A 22,177-nucleotide genomic window follows, 5' to 3' on the forward strand; every position below is an offset into this window, starting at 1 on the left:
TGGCCTGTGCATAAACACTGGCCTGGATGGGTTGGACCAGGTGGCCTGTGCATAAACACTGGCCTGGATGGGTTGGACCAGGTGGCCTGTGCATAAACACCGGCCTGGATGGGTTGGACCAGGTGGCCTGTTTCTGTGCAGCATTATTGATTTAATCCCATTTCTTTCTCAATCATTTCTCTGTTTATTTCTCTACCTTTAAATCTCATTGGTTAAGGAGATAACCAATGGCCCTTCATTCATGTAAGACTCAGAGTTCTCATTCCTTAACCACTTTGTTATCATCTGCATTCCAACAGTAATTACATTACACAAAGAACACAAAGTACTCCATTGACTCCAAAGCACTTTGGGACATCCCCAGAAACACGATATATAAATGCAAATCTTCCTTTTTCATTTTGTTTATGTACCAACATTTTAACCACTGCTTGTTACAGCAACATAAACTTATAATTGTTAATAACCTAATTAAAATCTTTTTTTTAACTTTCCACTTTTACAACATCAGTTAACAAGGAAGCTTCTTGTTGTGGCCCCTGTGAACTCTCTATTTCAAGGTATTGAAACTATTCTTACCTTTGACATGTGGATTTAAAAGCCCTTTCAGCTCTCCACCTCTCCTATTGTTTAATATATTCTTTCCATAGAATGTGGGTATCGCTGGCAAGCCCAGCATCTGCTACCCATCCCTAGTTGCCCTTGAACTGAGAGGCTTGTTCAGCCATTTCAGAGGACAGTTAAGAGTCAACCACATAGCTGTGAGTCTGGCGTTTAGGCCAGACCAGGTAAAGAAGGCAGGTTTCCTTCCCTAAATGACATTAGTGAAGCAGGTGGGTTTTTATGACAAGCAATGGTCACCATTACTGAGCCCAGCTTTATATTCCAGATTTATTATTTTAATTTTTAAATTCCACCAGCTGCCGTGGTGGGATTTGAATCCCATTCCCACATCAGTAATCATAGAAATCATAGAAACCCTACAGTGCAGAAGGAGGCCATTCGGCCCATCGAGTCTGCACCGACCACAATCCCACCCAGGCCCTACCCCCACATATTTACCCACTAATCCCTCTAACCTACGCATCCCAGGACTCTAAGGGGCAATTTTTAACCTGGCCAATCAACCTAACCCGCACATCTTTGGACTGTGGGAGGAAACCGGAGCACCTGGAGGAAACCCACGCAGACACGAGGAGAATGTGCAAACTCCACACAGACAGTGACCCGAGCCGGGAATCGAACCCGGGACCCTGGAGCTGTGAAGCAGCAGTGCTAACCACTGTGCTACCGTGCCGCCCTCTAGGTTACTAATCTAGTAGCATTACCACGATACCACCATCCTGCCCAATTGTTCAGAGGTATATCAATTCAGTTCCCAGGATTGGCGGATCACTCATTTGGTCATTTCACTCAGTGAAATCACATAAAGACGTGAGGGGAGGTGCTGGCCTAGTGGTATTGTCTCCAGAATAATAATCGGGAAATCCTCCGGGGACCAAGGTTCAAATTCCACTGAGGCAGAAAGTGAAATTTGAATTCAGTAAAGATCTGGAATTACAAGTCTCATGAAACCATTGCCAATTATTGTAAAAACCCAGCTTTCTAAAAAATGTTTTTACCCTATTCTTAAAGTTACAAAGCCAATGCTCAGAATGGATCAGGCAAACCCAAATACACTCCTTGCTTGCTCCAAAAACTAAATTCAAATTTCATAGACATACATAGAACATAGAAACCCTACAGTGCAGAAAGAGGCCATTTGGCCCATCGAGTCTGCACCGATCACAATCCCACCCAGGCCGTGCCCCTATATTCCTACCTATTTCCCTGTTAATCCCTCTAACCTACGCATCTCAAGACACTAAGGGGCATTTTTTAGCATGGCCAATCAACCAAACCCGCACATCTTTGGACTGTGGGAGGAAACCGGAGCACCCGGAGGAAACCCACGCAGACACGAGGAGAATGTGCAAACTCCACACAGACAGCGACCCAAGCCGGGAATCGAACCCAGGTCCCTGGAGCTGTGAAGCAGCAGTGCTAACCACTGAGAAACCGTGCCGCCCCATTAGAGAGACAAACAAGATCCAAGCTGATAAGATAAGGCTTTGCACTCCACCTTGGGCTTGATCTGACATTTGGGGTGGGATCTTCTGGCCTCGCCCATCCTGAAACCGGAAAATCCCACCCGAGGTCAATGGACCTTTCCATGTTCCGGCCCTCACCCGCTCCGATTCCTGTGGCGGGCGGGATGGCAAAATTTGCCCCTTGATCTTAGTCAACACACTGAGAAGCTTTAGGGAAGGAAACCTGCCATTGTTAACTAGTCCGACCTGGCCTACTTGTGACTCCAGATCCACAACAATGTGGTTGACTCTTAAATGGTCTAGCAAGGTGCTTAGTTCAAGAGCATATGAGGGAAGGTCAACAAATGTTGGCCCAGCCAGTAACACTCACTGATGCTGAATTAAACAAACTAAACATGTAATAAAATGTCGCATTGATGACCTTTATCATTTGGGGATTGGCCAGGTTGTTAGGGCAGAGTAGAGGGAGCTTTACTCTACATTGTACCAGGCTGTATCCGACCTGATGTTGACACTAATTTCCAGCAATAGTCCATCTCCCAGCAGTGACGTCCCTGACATTAGAAATTAAAAATAAATTCATACAAAGTAAAACCAGCTCACAATCTTCTCTAATGATGCGTGCATTGATATTAGACACAAGCACGTTAGTAACATTCATAGGAAAGAAGGAATCACACATCGGACAGCTGGTAAGAAATTATGTGGGACCAGATTTGGTGACAAAAGCTGTGAGGTATGATGAATTGATTCTGATGCAGCCAAAGTCATTGCAAATTGCCTGGAGATCCCCTGTCTATCTCCAGCTGTCCATCAGTGTTGTCCCTTTTTGGATCAATGATGTGGAACAGAGAACAATGAGGAAACCATGCCTCAATAAAGACTCAATTTTGCTCTTGACAGTTCTGTGCTTTCTTTGTGATAGCCGCCCAAGCTCAAACCCCTCGATTTAATGAGAAAGACTTGCTCAGCAGTAGACAGGGAAGCAAAGCCATGGGGATGTTACATATGTTACAGTGAGAAGCAATTCTCAAACACATCCTAAACTGAGTGGCCCAACTCCAAGACAGTGAGTTTGCCAACCCTTCAGGATTGAAATGGAGTCTCCAGGAATTAATTAATGCTCTGACCAAACTTGGACAAGAATCATTGAGCTGTTAAAAAAGATTTTTCTTTCTGTTTTCTCTGAACATTTTGTTTATTCATTGTAAAAATATTGGTGAGAAGGTGGGAAAGTTGGGACAGGGAACTTTGTCAAGAATATATCCCACCAGTATTGGAGTCAATAGGGTCGGAAGAGTTGAGTTTGCTGTGAGTAACCCATTGATTCATTAATCTCTATTCACAATATTTAAAATCTAATCGTCACAGGGACCATGATGGCTGCATATAAAGAAAGACTTGCATTTATATAATGCCTTTCATGCCCTCAAAACTTCACATAGTGCTTCATATCTAGTAAAACCCACAAAAAATCACACACCCTGGGATAAATTCCCACAGTTACACTGCAATAAATTCCCAGAGTTACACTGGGATATATTCCCACAGAGTTACACTGAGATATATTCCCACAGAGTTACACTGGGATATATTCCCACAGAGTTACACTGGGATATATTCCCACAGAGTTACACTGGGATATATTCGCACAGCGTTGCACTGGGATATATTCGCACAGAGTTACACTGCGATATATTCCCACAGAGTTACACTGCGATATATTCCCACAGAGTTACACTGGGATATATTCCCACAGAGTTACACTGGGATATATTCGCACAGAGTTGCACTGGGATATATTCCCACAGAGTTACACTGCGATGAATTCCCACAGAATTACACTGGGATATATTCCCACAGAGTTACACTGGGCTATATTCCCACAGAGTTACACTGCGATGTATTCCCACAGAATTATACTGGGATATATTCCCACTGAGTTACACTGGGATATATTCCCACAGAGTTACACTGAGATATATTCCCACAGAGTTGCACTGGGATATATTCCCACAGAATTACACTGCAATATATTCCCACAGAATTACACTGGGATATATTCCCACAGAGTTACACTGGGATATATTCCTACAGAGTTACACTGGGATATATTCCCACAGAGTTACAATGGGATATATTCCCACAGAGTTACACTGCGATATATTTCCACAGAATTATACTGGGATATATTCCCACAGAATTATACTGGGATATATTCCCACAGAGTTACACTTGCATATTTTCTCACAGGGTAACTGCAGTATCTCTCCACAGACAGCCTCAGGGTATGTTCCATATGGTTACAGCTCACATATATATGGGACATGGGTTTTGCTAGGTAGGCCAGCATTTATTGCCCATCTCTCGTTGCCCTTGAGAAGGTGGTGGTGAGCTGCCTTCTTGAATCGCTGCAGTCCATGTGCTGTGGATTGACCCACAATGCCGTTAGGGAGGGAATTCCAGGATTTTGACCCAGCGACTGCAAAGGAAGGGCCGATATATTTCCAAATCAGGATGGTGAGTGGCTTGGAGGGGAACTTGCAGGTACTTGTGTTCCCAAGTAACTGCTGCCCTTGTCACATTAATTTGATATTAATGTACTTCCCACAATTGTATTGTAATATTAACACCACATAAATCTAACTTAAAATATGAAAGGAACACGGACATTTATACAGCATTTTATAATATTGAAAGAAGCCAAAGCATTTTCCGTAGTCAATTACATTGGGAGTGTAGGGCTGTCAATGCTAAAATTGAAAATAAAATACTTTGAACACATCTGCAAATCTGAATTTCCAAAAAGATTGTCCAATTTACCTACATAACAAATATTAAAGTTCATTTCACTGCATGTGAGACACATTGAGAACTTGCAGAGTTGTAATATGATGCATATGAATATTAATCTTTAATTTCTATTCCTCCCCTTTTTCGGTATTTTTCCTTTGCAACTTCATTTTTGCTCTTTATCTAGCCTATCTAACTGCCAAAAGAAAACATTCTTTCCTTAGTCTCTCTCCTGGTTCCCGGTGGTTATGTTGCAAATGAGAATATGTTTTAAGTAAAAGGTTTTCATTGGCTGAGCGAAATTTCTAATGAGCGTTTTTTAATCCATTATTAATACATGAACCAATAGCATTATTTTTTTTCTCTTTTCGACAGGGGTTGCCAACTCTGGTTGGGAGTATTCCTGAAGGTTCTGTCACATGACATCCCACCGCCAATCCAATATTTCTATGGCTAATGCACAAAAATATTCAAAGCTTTTTTCTTAAATCATCTTTTAAAAATGGTCACCATTGTTCAAAGCCGCCCTGGTTTTCCATCTGTATTCCATATGGAGCGTAAGGCATGTTAATCTTTAATTCCTGGAGATTCCCGTTTAGCCCTGTAACGTTGACAACCTCTCCCCTCTTTTCCCTGACACTGTCACTTTGAGATACTTTCTGACCTCCAAAGTGCCTTAACATTATCTCATCTATAAATACAAAACATATTCTATTGAACTTCCTTTCCTGGTGTTTTAACTGGAACCTTGACCTACTTGTAACAAGCAGCAACCAGGAATTTCCTATTCCTGATGTATTGGCTCACTTTCGCACTGCATTGTTACAAGATCGTGATATCGGTTTCCTTAAATCTGTTACATGGGAGATAGGAATAGTTAGCTGCAAAAAAAAAGCAAAGACTAACTAATGGGCGGCACGTGGCACAGTGGTTAGCACTGCTGCCTCACAGCACCAGGGACCCGGGTTCGATTCCCAACTTGGGTCACTGTCTGTGCAGAGTCTGCACGTTCTCCCCGACTCTGCGTGGGTTTCCTCCGGGTGCTCCGGTTTCCTTCCACAGTCCAAAAGACGTGCTGGTTAGGTGCATTGGCCGTGTTAAATTCTCCCTCAGTGTACCCAAACATGCACCGGAGTGTGGCGACTAGGGGATTTTCACAGTACTTCATTGCAGTGTTAATGTAGGCCTACGTGTGACACTAATAAATAAACTCTAATTGACCTTCCACCACCCTTGATGGAACAATCGCAGAGTTGTTGACTAATCACGATGATCAATCTTTATCAGTGAATCTTCAGCAAAGCAAGACATGGGATGAGGAGAGGCAGCGGTGGAAAAACTTGGGGATTACCAGTCCAAAGTCATCTGTTCCTCCCAAACACCACCATGTGTCACACGTCTCATTACTCGCATTCTGTATTCCAAAATGGTCTTTTCTGAAAGAACTGTGTCTAATCTGCATTTGAATTAATCGATACTAATCGTTACCACGAGAGTTTGTTCCATGTGCACTGATAACTCGCTCACTGAAATATTGTTTCCACAACTTAGTTTTCAATTTACCCTCTTCAAGTACAGGTTGTATGTTCTGGTTGTGCTATTCTGCGCAAGATGAAACATCTTTATGTACATTATATATGTCCTTTCGATTCACAGAAACAGCAGTCATTTCAACCCTCAACCTTCTCTTTTCCAATGAACCCTTTCGTAGAATCATAGAATAGCTATAGTGCAGAAGGAGGCCATTCGGCCCATCGAGTCTGCACCGACCACAATCCCACCCAGGCCCCATTCCCTTAACCCCACATATTTACCCTGCTAATTCCCCTGACACTAGGATCAATTTATCCTGACCAATCAACCTAACCCGCACACCTTTGGACTAATAAAGGAAGCCATTCAGCCCGTCCTGATTATGCAAGCTCTTTGAGAGCAATCCAATTAGTCGTACTCCCTGACTTTTCCGCATACAACTCTGCTATCCTGTTCTCTTTCTGAAAGTTATTATTGAATCAGCCTCCAGCACCAGTTAGACAGTGCATTGCAGATCACAACTTGCTGCTTAACACATTTTTCTTCATCTTGCCTGTGTTTTTGTTTTGCCAATTATTTTAAATGGATGCTCTCTGTTTAAACATTAAAATATAGGAACTAGGAGCAGGAGTAGGCCATTCAGCCCCTCGAGCCTGCTCTGCCATTCAATATGATCATGGCTGATCCTCTGTCTCAACGCCACACTCCCGCTCTGTCCCCATGTACCTTCATGTTTTTAGTGTCTACTAATCCATCCATTTCCATCTTAAATATATTCAGCCACTTGGCCTCCTCAGTCTTCTGTAGTAGAGAATTCCACAGGTTCACCATCCTCTGAGTGAAGAAATTTCTCCTTGTCTCAGTCCCAATGGTCTACCCTGTATCCTGAGATTGTGACCCCTGTTCTAGACCCTCCAGTCAGAGAGAACATCATTCCTGCATCCAGTCTGTCCAGCCCTGTCAGAATTTTATACGTTTCAATGAGATCCTCTCTCATTCTTCTAAATTCCAGTGAGTACAGGCCTCGTCAGCCCAATCTCTCCTCATACCACAATCCTGCCATCTCAGGTATCAGTCTAGTGAACCTTCGCTGCTCTTCCTCTATGGCAATTATTTCCTTACTTAGGTAAGGAGACAAAACTGCACACCATACTCCAGATGTGGTCTCACCAAGGCTGCATGCAGTAAGGTATCCTTGTTCCTGTACTCAAATCCTCAAATCCCATTTTACCGATCCGTCTGCCACTGAAAATGGTTTCTCATTATTTACTCCATCAAAATCTTTCATTTTTTTCAAACATCTCCATCAGCTTCTCTTGTCCAAACAGGACAAACCCTCTAGTTTTTCCACGGTAACTGATGTATTTCTGTACTTTACTCTGTTAACAGCGGAGTTCCTCTTCCTGTGCTGGGGTAGTTATCTCTGCTACGCTGTGCGAACCGTCCCATCAACGTACCATGAGCCACGCTTCATGGGACTCGCCATCCACAATGAAATCCTCATGTCTGCTGCCTTCTATGGTGTCAGGTACAGTAATCTAACACTTGACAGTCACTCTTCATTACATATTGTCTCCTGTTCCATCACTGTCTGAAGTCAGCTGTGGCCCAATTTGGGGCATGTGTTCAAAGCTCATCCCAGAAACATAAAGTTTATTTATTAGTCTCACATGTAGGCCTACATTTACACTATAGTTACTGTGAAAATCTTAGTCGCCACACTGTGGTGCCTGTTCAGGTACACTGAGGGAGAATTTAGCATGGCCAACGCACCTAACTAGCACGTCTTTCGGGCTGTGGGAGGAAACCGGAGCACCCGGAGGAAACCCACGCAGACACGAGGAGAACGTGCAGACTCCGCACAGACAGTGACCCGAGCTGGGAATCGAACCCAGGTCCCTGTGAGGCAGCAGTGCTAACCACTGTGCCACGACAACTTATCAGCTGGGCTTACATTTCTCGTGCTGCATTGAGGGAGGGCTACATTGTTGGAAGTGAAGTCCTTTGGATGAGATGTTAAACCTGCGTCCTGTCTACTCTCTCAGGTGAACATGGAATCTCCCAAACACTAATCCCTGGTATTATTCTGGTGAATCTTCCTTCAGGAAGTCTCCAGAGCAATGCTGAAGGGTTACAATACCTCATGTGGCATGAATGCATCAACATAAGAAGGTGATGGCATTAACCCCATGGAGTCTTCATGAACCTGACTGCTGTCAGCCAGACAAGCCCTTCGTCAGTTGCCTCAGTAATCGAAGAGGGAACTATACCAGCCGCTTACTGCTCCTGATCGCCAACAGATGCAGGGCTTGGCTGTGATTCAACACACTGTCGAAGAGCTAACTGTCTAGCTTTATGCATGAACCATGCCACCACAACTCACCTAATGAAGGAGCAGTGCTCCAAATAGACCTGTTGGACTTTAACCTGATGTTGTGAGACTTCTTACTTTATGCATGAAGCACCGGAACTCGAATCCCAACTGGCTCCTGGAGCTTCTAGAAGGATTTTCCCAGCAAGTGTCAATTCCCTGAGGAGCAAACATACTAAAAAGATTTGCCGTGTGTTCAGCTGCCCAGTGTCTAAGCTCTGGAATTCCTTCTCTAAATATGTCCACTTGCTACCTTTATCAACAACTATTTACATTTATAGAGCACCTTTAACATAATGAAACATCTCAAGACGCTTCATCAGAGAATTATAAAACAAACTATCACTCAGAGCTGCATTATGTTAAGCCAGGTAACCAATAGTTTGGACAAAGAGGTAGCTTTTAAAGTAAAGTATTTAAAGTTTATTTATTAGTGTCACAACTACGCTTATATTAACACTGCAATGAAGTTACTGTGAAAATCCCCTAGTTGCCACACTCCTGAGCCTTTTGGGTTACACTGAGGGAGAATTTAGCACGGCCAATGCACCTAACCAGCACGTCTTTTGGACTGTGGGAGGAAACCGGAACACCCAGAGGAAACCCACGCAGACACGGGGAGAACATGCAGACTCCACACAGATGGTGACCCAAGCCGTGAATTGAAGCCGGGTCCCTGGCTCTGTGAGATAGCTGTGCTAACCACTGTGCCACCGTGCTGCCCTGTGTGGGTCCTTAAAGAGTGCCCTAAAGGACATAAGCAATGTAGAGAGGTGGTGTGTTCTAGGGAGGGAAATCCAGAATTTAGGGTCTAGGAAATAGAAGATATGTCTTCTACTGGAGGTGAGATGATAAACATAAGAACATAAGAAATAGGAGCAGGAGTAGGCCATCTAGCCCCTCGAGCCTGCCCCGCCATTCAATAAGATCATGGCTGATCTGATAGTGGTTTAGTTCCACTTACCCGCCCGCTCCCCATAACCCTTAATTCCCTTATTGATCAGAAATCTATCTACCTGTGACTTAAACATATTTAACGTGGTAGCCTCCACTGCTTCAATGGGCAGAGAATTCCAGAGATTCACTACCCTCTGAGAGAAGAAGTTCCTCTTCAACTCTGTTCTAAACTGACTCCCCCTTATTTTGAGGATGTGTCCTCTAGTTCTTGTTCCCTTTCTAAGTGGAAAGAATCTCTCTACCTTTACCATGTCTAGCCCCTTCATTATCTTATATGTCTCTATAAGATCTCCCCTCAGCCTTCTAAACTCCAACGAGTACAGGCCCAATCTACTCAATCTCTCCTCATAAGCTAACCCCCTCATCTCCGGTATCAACCTGGTGAACCTTCTCTGTACTCCCTCCAAGGCCAATATATCCTTCTGCAAATAAGGGGACCAAAATTGCACACAGTACTCTAGTTGCGGCCTCACCAATACCTTGTACAATTGCAGCAAGACCTCCCTGCTTTTATACTCCATCCCCTTCGCGATAAAGGCCAACATTCCATTTGTCTTCTCATCGTTAAAAATTAACGATGCACAAGAGGCCAGAATTAGATGAACACAGGTATCTCAGAGGGTTTGGGAGGGGGGCGGTTGTAGGAGATCACAAATCTACGAAGCAGTGAGGTCATGGAGGGATTGGAAAGCAAGGGTGAGAATTTGAAAATCGAAGTGTTGTTTGACCAGGAGCCAATGGTGCGTGAGCACAAGAGTGACAGTGGAACAGGATTTGCTGCAAGTTCAGACAACAGAGTGTTGGACGACCTCGAGTTTACAGAGATAGAATGTGGGAGACGGAGAGAGCAGCCCCACAGACACTGGACTAGGTCAAGTCTTGAGAGAGCAGAAACACAAATGAGAGTTTCATCAGCTTTCGAGCTTAGACAGGGGCAAAGCCAGGCAAAGATACACGGGTGGAAATAGACAGTCTTAGTGATGGCATGGTTATTGTGTGGAAGCTCATCTTAGGGTCAAATATGACACCAAGGTTACAAACAAACTAATTTAATCTCAGACTGTTGCCAGGGAGAAGGAAGGAGTCAGTAATGAGAGATTGGAAAACGATGGCTTCAATCTTCCCAATATTTAATTGGAGGAAATGACTGCATGCCGGATACTTTAGCAACAGTGGAACAGCTGAGAGAAGTGGCAGAGGGATGCAGTGAGGTCCAGTGAGGTGCAGAGCAGTGCGGAGAGCTGCAGTGAGGTGCAGAGCAGTGCGGAGAGGTGCAGTGAGGTGCAGAGCAGTGCGGAGAGGTGCAGTGAGGTGCAGTGAAGTACAGAGAGGCGCAGAGAGGTGCAGAGAGGTGCAGTGAAGTACAGAGAGGCGCAGAGAGGTGACAGTGAGGTGACAGTGAGATGCAGAGAGGTGCAGTGAGGTAGAGGTGGGTTTTATCAGTGTAAATGTGAAAACCATTGAAGTGCTTTTGGATTATCTCACCTGCAGGGAAAGTGTGTAAATGAGAAACAGAAGGGAACAAGAATAGATCCTTGTGCAATTACGAAGGTGATAGTTTAGAAGCAGGAAAATAAGTCATTGCAAGGACTCTTGGGCAATGATCAGTTGGATAAGAATGGAAGCAAGTGTCAGTGTCCGCCCCAGCTGAGTGAGAATGGAGAGGCATTGGTGTAGGGTGGTGTGGTCTATAATGTCAAAGGCTGTCGCAGGTCAGGGAGAATGAGGAGGGTTAGTTTGTCTCTGTCACATCAAAGATCATCTGTGACTTTGGTAACAGTGAGTGAAACCGGATTCAGATGGGAATCGGATAAATATTTGTGCTGTAGGATTCTATGATTCCCTCCTTTCCTCCTGCAGAATCTGTGCCTGTGTCATTTCAAAGCTTGACTTATCGAGTGTCATCCTTAAACCACCATTCATCTAAAACAGTGCAGCTCACATCTTAACAGACCAGCGTTCTCTATCCACTGCCTTCCCAAGCTTGTTTTCAAACCTCACCATGGTCTTGTCCATCTCTACTTCCTTATGTCCTACAACACTAGGTTAAAATCCAATAGGTTTATTTGGAATTACGAGGTTTTGGAGCACTGCTCCTTCATCGGGTGCTCATCTGATGAAGGAGCAGCGCACCGAAAGCTCGTGATACCTAATAAACCTGTTTGACTTTAACCTGGTGTTGTGAGATTTCTTACTGTGCCCACCCCAATCCAACGCCGGCATCTCCTCCTTATGTCCTCACACACTTTCCCTGTTCCTCTTGGTGAAGGTACCATGCATGTGAGATGGTAGCTCATAAGCCCAGGCTAATGCTCTGGGATATGGATTCAAACCACACTATGACAGTTAGTGAAATTTAAATTCAATTAATAAGCCAGGAATATAAAGCTAGTCTCAGTAATAATGACCATGACAACCATCATTGATTGTTGTAAAAACCTAGCTGGTTCACTAATGTCCTTACCTGGTTAATCATGGCACAAATCAATTCCTGCCTCCCAGGTTGCCTGGATCCACTACAGTTCGCCTATCACTGCAACAGGTCCAGAGCGGACGCCATCTCCCTGGCCCTACTCTCAACCCTGGAACAGCTAGATAACAAAGACACCTACATCAGACTCCTGTTCATAGACTACAGCTCAGCTTTCAACACCATTATTCCTATGAAACTCATCTCCAAACTTCATGGCCTAGGGCTCGGCTCCTCCCACACCCTAACCCATAGACCGCAGTCAGTAAGGATAGGCAACAACACCTCCTCCATGATCAACTTCAACACCGGTGCCCCACAAGGCTGTGTCCTCAGCCCCTTACGATACTCCTTGTACACCTCTGACTGTGTGGCCAAATGCCCCTCCAACTCCATTTTCAAGTTTGCTGATGACATCACCGTTGTGGGTCGGATTTCAAACAATAACGAGACAGAGAATCTGGTGAACTGGTGCAGCAACAATAATCTCTCCCTCACTGTCAACAAAATGAAGGAGAGAGACATCAACTTCCGGAAGCATAGTGAAGGGCATGCCCCTGTCTCGCTCGGCCATTTCAGAGGGTGTTTAAGAGTCAACCACATTGCTGTGGGTCTGGAGTCATGTGTAGGCCAGACCATGGTTTGATTTGATTTGATTTATTATTGTCACATGCATTAGTATACAGTGAAAAGTATTATTTCTTGCACGCTATACAAATTATAGTGTACATAGAGAAGGAAAGGTGAGGATGCAGAATGTAGTTTTACAGTCATAGCTAGGATGTAGAGAAAGGTCAATTTAATGCAAGGTAGGTCCATTCAAACGGCAGCAGGGAAGAAGCTGTTCTTGAGTCGGTTGGTACATGATCTCAGACTTTTGTATATTTTTCCCGACAGAAGAAGGTGGAAGAGAGAATGTCCGGGGTGTGTGGGGTCCTTAATTATGCTGGCTGCTTTGCTGAGGCAGCGGGAAGTGTAGACAGAGTCAATGGATGGGAGGCTGGTTTGCATGATGGATTGGACTTCATTCACGACCCTTTGTAGTTCCTTGCGGTCTTGGGCAGAGCAGGAGCCATACCAAGCTGTGATACAACCAGAAAGAATACTTTCCATGGTGCATCTATAAAAGTTGTTGAGTGTCATAGCTGACACGCCAAACTTCCTTAGCCGCCTGAGAAAGTAGAGGCATTGATGAGCTTTCTTAACTATGGCATCGGCATGGGAGGGACCAGCGATGGTTCCTGATTTGATGGTGTTTATCCTCACCCTAATTATCAGCGTTTCGATCATTAAACTGCAATAATTTGAAGATAAATTTCATTTCTTCCCCTAGGTTCACCATGGCAATGACTCTTCACCCTGATTGGATGCTACTGCTCTTCTTCGCTCATTCCCACCTTACAGTCACGATGACTCTAATTCTGCTCTTCATTCCCAAGGTATTAAAGAGACAAGGACAGGGTAAATTCCCCTTTTCACCACTCGGTGGGGAGTGGAACAGTTTGCCCAGCTGATTTCACTGGAATCAGGATTGAGATAGGTTCTAAAACTGGAAGCTATTCTGCTTCATTAGATTTCTGACCAAGCGCTGAAGATGAAAGTTCATTTCAATTTTTTTTTGTTTCATTCATGGGACGTGGGCGTCGCTGGCTGGCCAGCATTTATTGCCCATCCCTAGTTACCCTTGAACTGAGTGGCTTGCTAGGCCATTTCAGAGGGCAGTTGAGAGTCACCCACATTGGTGTGGCTCTGGAGTCATATGCAGGCCAGACCAGGTAAGGACGGCAGATTTCCTTCCCTCAAGGATATTTCACACATTTCCCGCTGAATTCCATTGAATTGAGCCAAGATGCAGGACAAGCTCCCCAGTAAATCGGGTCATTTGTACGGTGAAGGCTATAGTTCTACTTTCCGATGTGTCAGCAGTGGTTCAATAGGGTAGCACACTGCCCTTACCCAGAGCTGCCAAACTGTGTGGCTGCACAGAGCGGCCTGAGAGGTGCCTAAACGGTACCACAGAGATCTTGCTCTGGGATAAATAACGGCCATGGAAACAAATCAAAGGGACTGCACACTGATGACAACCGACCATGCTCAACAGCAAATAAACGATAAAAGTAATATGGACCCAGAGAGTAGTTAGAACACAGCGCTGGCTGCCACCTGATATAACGGAGGCAAATGGTTCAGGTACATTAAGAGCAAGCTAGATAAACAGATGAAAAAGAAACACAGAAGATAGGAGCAGGAGGAGGCCATTTGGCCCTTCGAGCCTGCTCCGCCGCTCATCACCATCATGGCTGATCGTCCAACTCAATAGCCTAATCCTGCTTTCTCCCCATAACCTTTGATCCCATTCTCCCCAAGTGCGATATCCAGCCGCCTCTTGAATACATTCAATATAGAAATAGAAGAAAGGAGCAGGAGGAGGAATAAAAGGATATGTGGACAGGATGAGATAAAGTGGGGAGGGGAAAGCTCATGTGGAATATTAACACTAGCATAGACTAGTTGGGCCAAATGGCCTGATTCTCTGCTGTACATACTTGAGAATAATTTTTACACTAGTAATTAAGGTAGGGTCGATCATTTAGAATTTTTTTAAGTAATTATTTTTCAATGAGTAAACATGAACACTGTTTGTAGTAAATACAGTAATTAGGGTGATTAAGCAGAAGGTTTTACGTGAGGGAATTGATGAGATTCCCAGTGAACCGTTCCTCACCCAGAGTCATTTTCTTTTGTGTTTCAGTTCCTCCACGTGGGAGCCCCCCTGAGGGAGGACGTGGTGACCGAGGTATATGAGGATGAGCTGGACTTGCGCTTTTCTGGTTCCTATCTCAACCACAGTATCACATCAGCCTGGAGTGATCACAGCCTGGAGCCAGATGATATCAGGGTGAGCAAAGAGAAGGGAATTGAAACTAGGTTGCTCTGATGCAGAAAATAAGTAGGTCACTTTTGGAGAAAAAATATCCTACTTGCGATCCAGCCCCTGGGAACAAGTAACTTTCAATCGCGAAGAATCCTTCCAGAATCAACCACATCCTGGGGATGAATAATAGCAATAAAGACTATTCGATGACTCTCCAGGTGTGACAAAGTGTTTATTCCAGGAAATACATTTTTTTAATTCATTTGTGGGACATGGGCGTCGCTGACCAGCATTTATTGCCCGTCCCTAGTTGCCTGAAGGCAATTGAGCATCAACCACCTTGCTGTGGCTCTGGAATCACATGTAGACCAGACCAGGTAAGGACGACAGATTTCCTTCCCTGAAGGACATTAGTGAACCAGATGGGTTTTTTCAACAAACAACGGTTTCATGGTCATGAGTAGATTCTTAATTCCAGATTTTTTTTTATTGAATTCAAATTCCGCCAGTTGCCGTGGCGGGATTCGAACCCGGGTCCCCAGAACATTGGCTGAGTTTCTGGATTAATAGTCTAGTGATAATACCATTAGGCCATCGCCTCCCCATATATCAATTGTTGTCTTTCATCAAAAGAAAGATTGTTTGCCATCTAAGCTATCGTTTAGGTTGCCCTGTCCACACTAACATTTTTTTAAAATTTATTTGTTCATGGGATATGGGTGCCCTTGACAAGCCCAGCATTTATTGCCCATCCCTAACTGCCCTTGAGAAAGTGGTGGTGGGCTGTCCTCTTTTGGAAAACATTAATTCTTCATTGATTCCTCTTTTTTAATCTTCTTCTGCAGGATGAACTGAAGAAGCTTTATGCCCAGCTGGAAGTGCACAAGACAAAGAAGATGACAGCCAATAACCCCCACCTGCAGAAAAAGAGGAGTTCCCGGAGAGCTCTCGGTCGTTCCATCATTAAACGTATCAGTGAAATTCCAGAGTCAATGAGCAGACAGTGCAGTCGGGATGGATCTATTGCAGGGAGCAGTTATGCGGGTTCATACAGGAAAAAACTTTATGATTCTGCCAGCTCCAGCATGAAAGTGAAAGAAGACTCCATAAAACATCGTGTTTTCTCAATAAGAAAATCTCACAGTACCTATGACCATGTCAGGGAGCACCGGGATGGCCACATCAGCAGAACCGATTCCTCCAGAGATCCTTCCCTGTTGGATTCACTGATGAGGAAGAAGTTGGCAAAGAAAGCCTCCCAGAGATCCGACATTGACTCCTTAGATGACGCTCCTCTCGTGTACAAGTCCGCCAGTGCACATAACCTAACTGTGGATATGAACCCATTAAATGCCAAGCCAGGCACACTGCACAAATCTCTTAGTGTTGTCAGCTGTGCAAGAGAAAAGGCATTGGCGCACACAAAAAAGTCTGAAGAGAACACAAAACAGGTGGGAGAACGAGTTCAAAAGAAGCCCTCGACCAGGCAGGCACCAACTAAACTGCTGCTTCCTACAGCTGCAGCACAATTGGAAGAGGCAAATAAAATGTCCAATTCAGTTGTGCAGCATGGAACCAGTGAATATTCAAGAAAAGATGGCACTCGCCTGGCCGCAGTGTCTCCCAAGGCTGATAAAACACAACTGCCTTCTGAAAAGACTGACCAAGTAAAAACAGATGGTCCTGTAGGTGAGAGCAAGCGGGAAAAATACATGTCACTCATGAAACAAGCGTCAAGCAATAGCTCACTTGTCTGTCCATGGGACACAATGGCAGATGAGACATCATCGATGGACTCCAGTATAGATCCAAAGAAGGGAAGGTCTTTGTCGGTCTGCGTTGGTTCTCCAGAACCGTTCATTCATGGATTCTTGAAAGTGAGGGATGAAAATGACCCAAAGCAACCTAAAGGATTTGGACAGTCCTTGAAACTTCCAACAGCACCAGGAAAAATGAAGGATAGCAAGAAAGATAAATCAAAAAATGCAAGTGAGAAAGGCAAGGGGAATACAGAAAAGGGGAAGGAGAAAAGAACAGAAGCAATGAGTTCATCAGATAAATCGTCAGCGATTTACCCTTCGGAAACAGGAGAGATCAAAAACAAAGAAGGAAGATCACAGTCAGCAGATAAGTCTAAAATGGGAGATTCTTCTTCACTGCGTTCAGTAGATAAAGGGGACAAGCGAGAAAAATACATGTCACTCATGAAACAAGCATCAAGCAATAGCTCACTTGTCTGTCCGTGGGACACAATGGCAGATGAGACATCATCGATGGACTCCAGTATAGATCAAAAGAAGGGAAGGTCTTTGTCGGTCTGCGTTGGTTCTCCAGAACCGTTCATTCATGGATTCTTGAAAGTGAAGGATGAAAATGACCCAAAGCAACCTAAAGGATTTGGACAGTCCCTGAAACTTCTAATAGCACCAGGAAAAATGATGGATAGCAAGAAAGAGAAATCAAAAAATGCAAGTGAGAAAGGCAAGGGGAATACAGAAAAGGGGAAGGAGAAAAGAACAGAAGCGGTGACTTCATCAGATAAATCGTCAGCGATTTGCCCTTCGGAAACAGGAGAGATCAAAGACAAAGAAGGAAAATCACAGTCAACAGTAGATAAAGGGGACAAACGACAAAAATACATGTCACTTTTAAAACAAGCATCATCAAATACAGCAATCATCTGTCCATGGGACATCATTGTAGAAGAGGCATCTGGTGCAGATCAGAAGAAGGGAAGGTCTTTATCACTTGGTGCTAATGTCGCGAGAACAATTGTGCCTGGCACCTCGAAAGCAAGTGATGTAAATTATTCATTAAAGCAATCAAAACAATTAACACTATCATTGACACTTATGATGACACCAGGAAAGATGTTGGATAGAGAGAACAAAGGAGGAAAATCACTGTCCATCGATAAATCTAACTTCGCAGATATCTGTCCCTGGGATACAGGGATTAAAGAGGAAACATTACTGCCTGTTGATAAGTCGAAAGTCGCAGATATCTGTCCCTGGGATACAGGGATTAAAGAGGAAACATCACTGCCTGTTGATAAGTCGAAAGTCGCAGATATCTGTCCCTGGGATACAGGGATTAAAGAGGAAACATCACTGCCTGTTGATAAGTCGAAAGTCGCAGATATCTGTCCCTGGGAAACAGGGAATAAAGAGGAAGTATCAATACCGGTTGATAAATCAATGGTTGCAGATATCTGCCCCTGGGATACAGGGATTAAAGAGGAAACATCAGTGCCTGTTGATAAATCAATGGTTGCAGATATCTGCCCCTGGGATACAGGGATTAAAGAGGAAACATCAGTGCCTGTTGATAAATCAATGGTTGCAGATATCTGCCCCTGGGATACAGGGATTAAAGAGGAAACATCAGTGCCTGTTGATAAATCAATGGTTGCAGATATCTGCCCCTGGGATACAGGGATTAAAGAGGAAACATCACTGCCTGTTGATAAGTCAAAAGTTGCAGATATCTGCCCCTGGGATACAGGGAATAAAGAGGAAACATCAATACCTGTTGATAAGTCAATGGTCGTAGATATCTGCCCCTGGGATACAGGGAATAAAGAGGAAACATCAATACCTGTTGATAAGTCAAAAGTCGCAGATATCTGCCCCTGGGATACAGGGAATAAAGAGGAAACATCAATACCTGTTGATAAATCAATGGTCGTAGATATCTGCCCCTGGGATACAGGGAATAAAGAGGAAACACCACTGCCTGTTGATAAGCCGAAAGTTCCAGCTATTTGTCTTTGGGAGGTGGAACATACTGAGAGCACTGAACAAAAAACATTGCCCTTAGATAAATTTAAGATCACAGTTACCTGTTCCTCGGATACAGAAAATACTGGGAAGGAGGAGGAACTGTCATCGCCTGAGGGTAAATCGAGGGCCGCAGATATGTGTCCCTGGGATATTGGGAACAAAGGAGAATTATCACTTCCCCCGGATAAATCTAAAGCTCCTGATATTTGTCTGTGGGGGACAGAACCATCAGCAACTGGAAACATTCAAACGGGTACACAAGCTGAAAGTGATTTAACTTCAGTTTCTCCCTGGGACATTGAGGCAACAGCAGCAAACCAATCTGAAAATAAAGAAGCTGAGACACCAAAAGATAAAGAAATTGTCAGCTGTCCTGTGCATTTAGGATGAGTTGATCGAGGTGCCAAAGCTGAAGATGTAAGGACTGTGAAATTTTTACGTTCTGCTTTCCCAAAAGAAATATGGCAGAACACAATTCATTAATGGCAGGATTTCTGATGTAAATACAAGAGTGCAACATAATAAACAGCTTCTTCCCAAAAGAAGTGGCTAATAATACATTAATGTTTAACTAAATATTCAATCCATCGCTACAATTGTCTAAATAATCTGAGGCTGGTGTATCCATATTGCATATCCCTGCAGAGTGTAGCGATGATAACCTTGAGGGTTGTTTCATGGGCCAACACAAGAGGTACTTTGAAAAATGAAATTACATCTCATTGATTGTAAACTGATACAACACCAAAACCATTTCAACTCCGGGTGTGTTTCTTTACCTGTTTTTCTCTGATAAGTCTGTACTATGATACACAAGTTTAATCAGCGTTCAGTGGGAAAACTGAACCTCATGGATTCATTTCTGCTGTCTTCCCAATGGGATTAGATAAGAAGAAATGTTCTCTCTGTGCTGCTGGCTGCAATTGGTCTAAGGAAATGCGCTCCAATTGGACACTTGGAATAAACCTACTTACCTCCCCACTTCTCAAATATACACATTACATTGCATTAGCATCCTAGGCCATTGACATCAGGATACTCTGGCTAGGGGTTACCTGACAGAAAGATGCATAACTTCCACTGGAAGAGGATCCTTGGCTGATATCTCTCTAATCAAGGTATTGAGGCTAATAACAGCATTCCAGCTATCGTCACTGCTAATATATTTTTTATTTTCCTCCTGGAATATGGAGACAGTACCAAAACGAAATTTATTACCAAGCTGTAATTGCATTAAGAATGTCAAAGATGTAGTTTGGGAAAGGAATCGCATTCAGCCAGATTAGATAGCTGCAATAAACCTCTCTCTAAAACACCAGAGATGAGGAGTGAAGCTGAAAAATCTGTTTGTGTGAAGATATTGTCCTTTACTATCGCTATTTGTTCTCCAATATGGACAACAAATAAGAAAGATGTGGTCAGAACAGATTTGTTCAATTTATTTTCATAACTTGCCATGGTGGGATTTGAACTCATGACCTTTGGTTGGCAGACCTGTCATATCCCAAAGCGACATTAGGCCAAACATTTCTTCATGTCTGAGGAAATCCTAATTCAGGTTCCGAAACCACTGTGAACTAAAACCTACACGTTTAAAATGGTTATAAAGAGACGGATTTTGATTCTGCCGGGTCTACATTAATATTGAAATCTGGCAAAGCCCCGCCAAAGGGAAACAAATGATTTAGCAAAAATATTTCTTTGCTAGTTTCAGTTTCTTTCCAATAGCCTTAATATTTCTCCTGTCATCAGCAAATCTCACATATCTTGCCACTGAGAACCCGCACGAGTGAGTAATCCTCCTCCTTTGCCTGTCACCCCTTTGGGTTACTGGTTATCAACATTGTGACATTGCATTGTGGCAATTGAACCTTAATAAAAGCTACACACAGTGCCATCAGTGATTGGTTATTATTTTGTACAGAGTTTTCACCAAGCTCCAGTTGATTCTCCAAGTTATTTTCAAACATTTTCTTCGACAAAGACGATTTCATAACTTCCGGGCAACTGTCTGAGGCAGAACAGATGATTCATGTTGTAACTGGCCACATATACACTCCATCCCCAAAACTGCCTCCTTCTAATTCCAAAACATTGTCCAACCCCATCCCACATTCAGCTCATCTGCTGCTGAAAGCCCTTTGTTACCTCTGCACTTGGCTACTGGCTAGCCTCCCACATTCCACTCTACTCGAACTTATCCAAAGCTCTGTCACCCAGGTCCTAACTCGCACCTAGTCCTGTTCACCAATCACCCCCGTGCTCTCAAATCAACATTGGTCCAGTAGCACCTCGATTTTAAAATTCCCAATTCTAGTCCCTCCACTATTGGCAACTGTGCCTTCAGCTACCACGATCCAAAGCTCTGAATTTCCTCCCCCCCGCCTTAAGATGATTCTTTAGACCTACCTCGCTTCTTTAGAAATACCTCTTTCACCAAACTTTGGGTCACCTACTTTATATACCTCGGTGCCCTATTTGGGATGTTTCACAACAGCAACGGTGTGAATCAAATCCAAGGCGTCATTGTTAAGATGCATTGTTTATAACTGGCTGAGTTCAATCCCTCTGACAGACTGAAAACAGATGGTATATTGAATAAATTCTGGCAGCTAGGATGTTCCTCATTTCAAGTGCTAACACCCCATGAATTGTAAATATGTTCTTAACATTTTCCAAATATAAGCCAAAGAAAAATTTAAAGTTCTTTAAAAATGAGTGATTTTGCCCTTAATAAACGGAATTACTAAATCAACAGTCAGTTGGAGCTACAAACTAATCTTAAGATACTGGAATGAAGGAAATATAAAAGCTACTACCTACTTAAGAAAAAAAAAAATCTATTGTTACCAGTTATGTGGTTCAGTTGCAGTCGGGGCTGAGGTCTGGTTATCAAGATCAACTGACTTGATTGTCAATTGGCACTGATGCTCCAGTACAGTGCTGTGAGGGAGTGCTGCTCTGTCAGAGGTGCTGTCTTCCAGACCAAAGATGAAGCCAAGGTCCATTAAGAAATGTCTGTCTGTTTGGTTTGGCAGAAAAGATCTGGTGTCTGGGCCACCATTCCCACCTTCACAACAAAACTACAGTGGCCACACTTCAAAATAATCTGGCAGCTGTAAAACACTTTAGGATATCAAGGATGTGAAAGAGGCTATATAAATGAAGTTCTACACCTCTCTGTGCGATGCTGGATTTGAGTTTGAATTCGGCCAGAGTGGGGGGGATGAAAGTCATCATTCTGTTTGTAAAAGTTTCGGGACGATGGCGTTTGGGGTCATTCACATCCTTGTGAACTGCTCAAAA

General features: G+C 43.6%; 1 protein-coding gene across 1 annotated transcript in view; it reads left to right on the forward strand.

Moving 5' to 3' along the window:
* The window catches only part of gpr179 (G protein-coupled receptor 179), a 91,523-nt gene extending 72,262 nt beyond the window's left edge, over window positions 1-19,261 (forward strand). Inside the window, exons 8-11 of the mRNA XM_078222961.1 lie at window positions 7,806-7,944; window positions 13,548-13,653; window positions 14,967-15,113; window positions 15,935-19,261. Of these exons, the coding sequence (XP_078079087.1) occupies window positions 7,806-7,944; window positions 13,548-13,653; window positions 14,967-15,113; window positions 15,935-19,261 (3,719 nt within the window). The remainder of the gene's footprint in view (window positions 1-7,805; window positions 7,945-13,547; window positions 13,654-14,966; window positions 15,114-15,934) is intronic.
* The last annotated feature ends 2,916 nt before the right edge of the window (window positions 19,262-22,177 follow it).

The sequence above is a fragment of the Mustelus asterias genome, chromosome 11, assembly GCF_964213995.1.
Source record: "Mustelus asterias chromosome 11, sMusAst1.hap1.1, whole genome shotgun sequence".
NCBI classification, from domain to species: domain Eukaryota; kingdom Metazoa; phylum Chordata; class Chondrichthyes; order Carcharhiniformes; family Triakidae; genus Mustelus; species Mustelus asterias.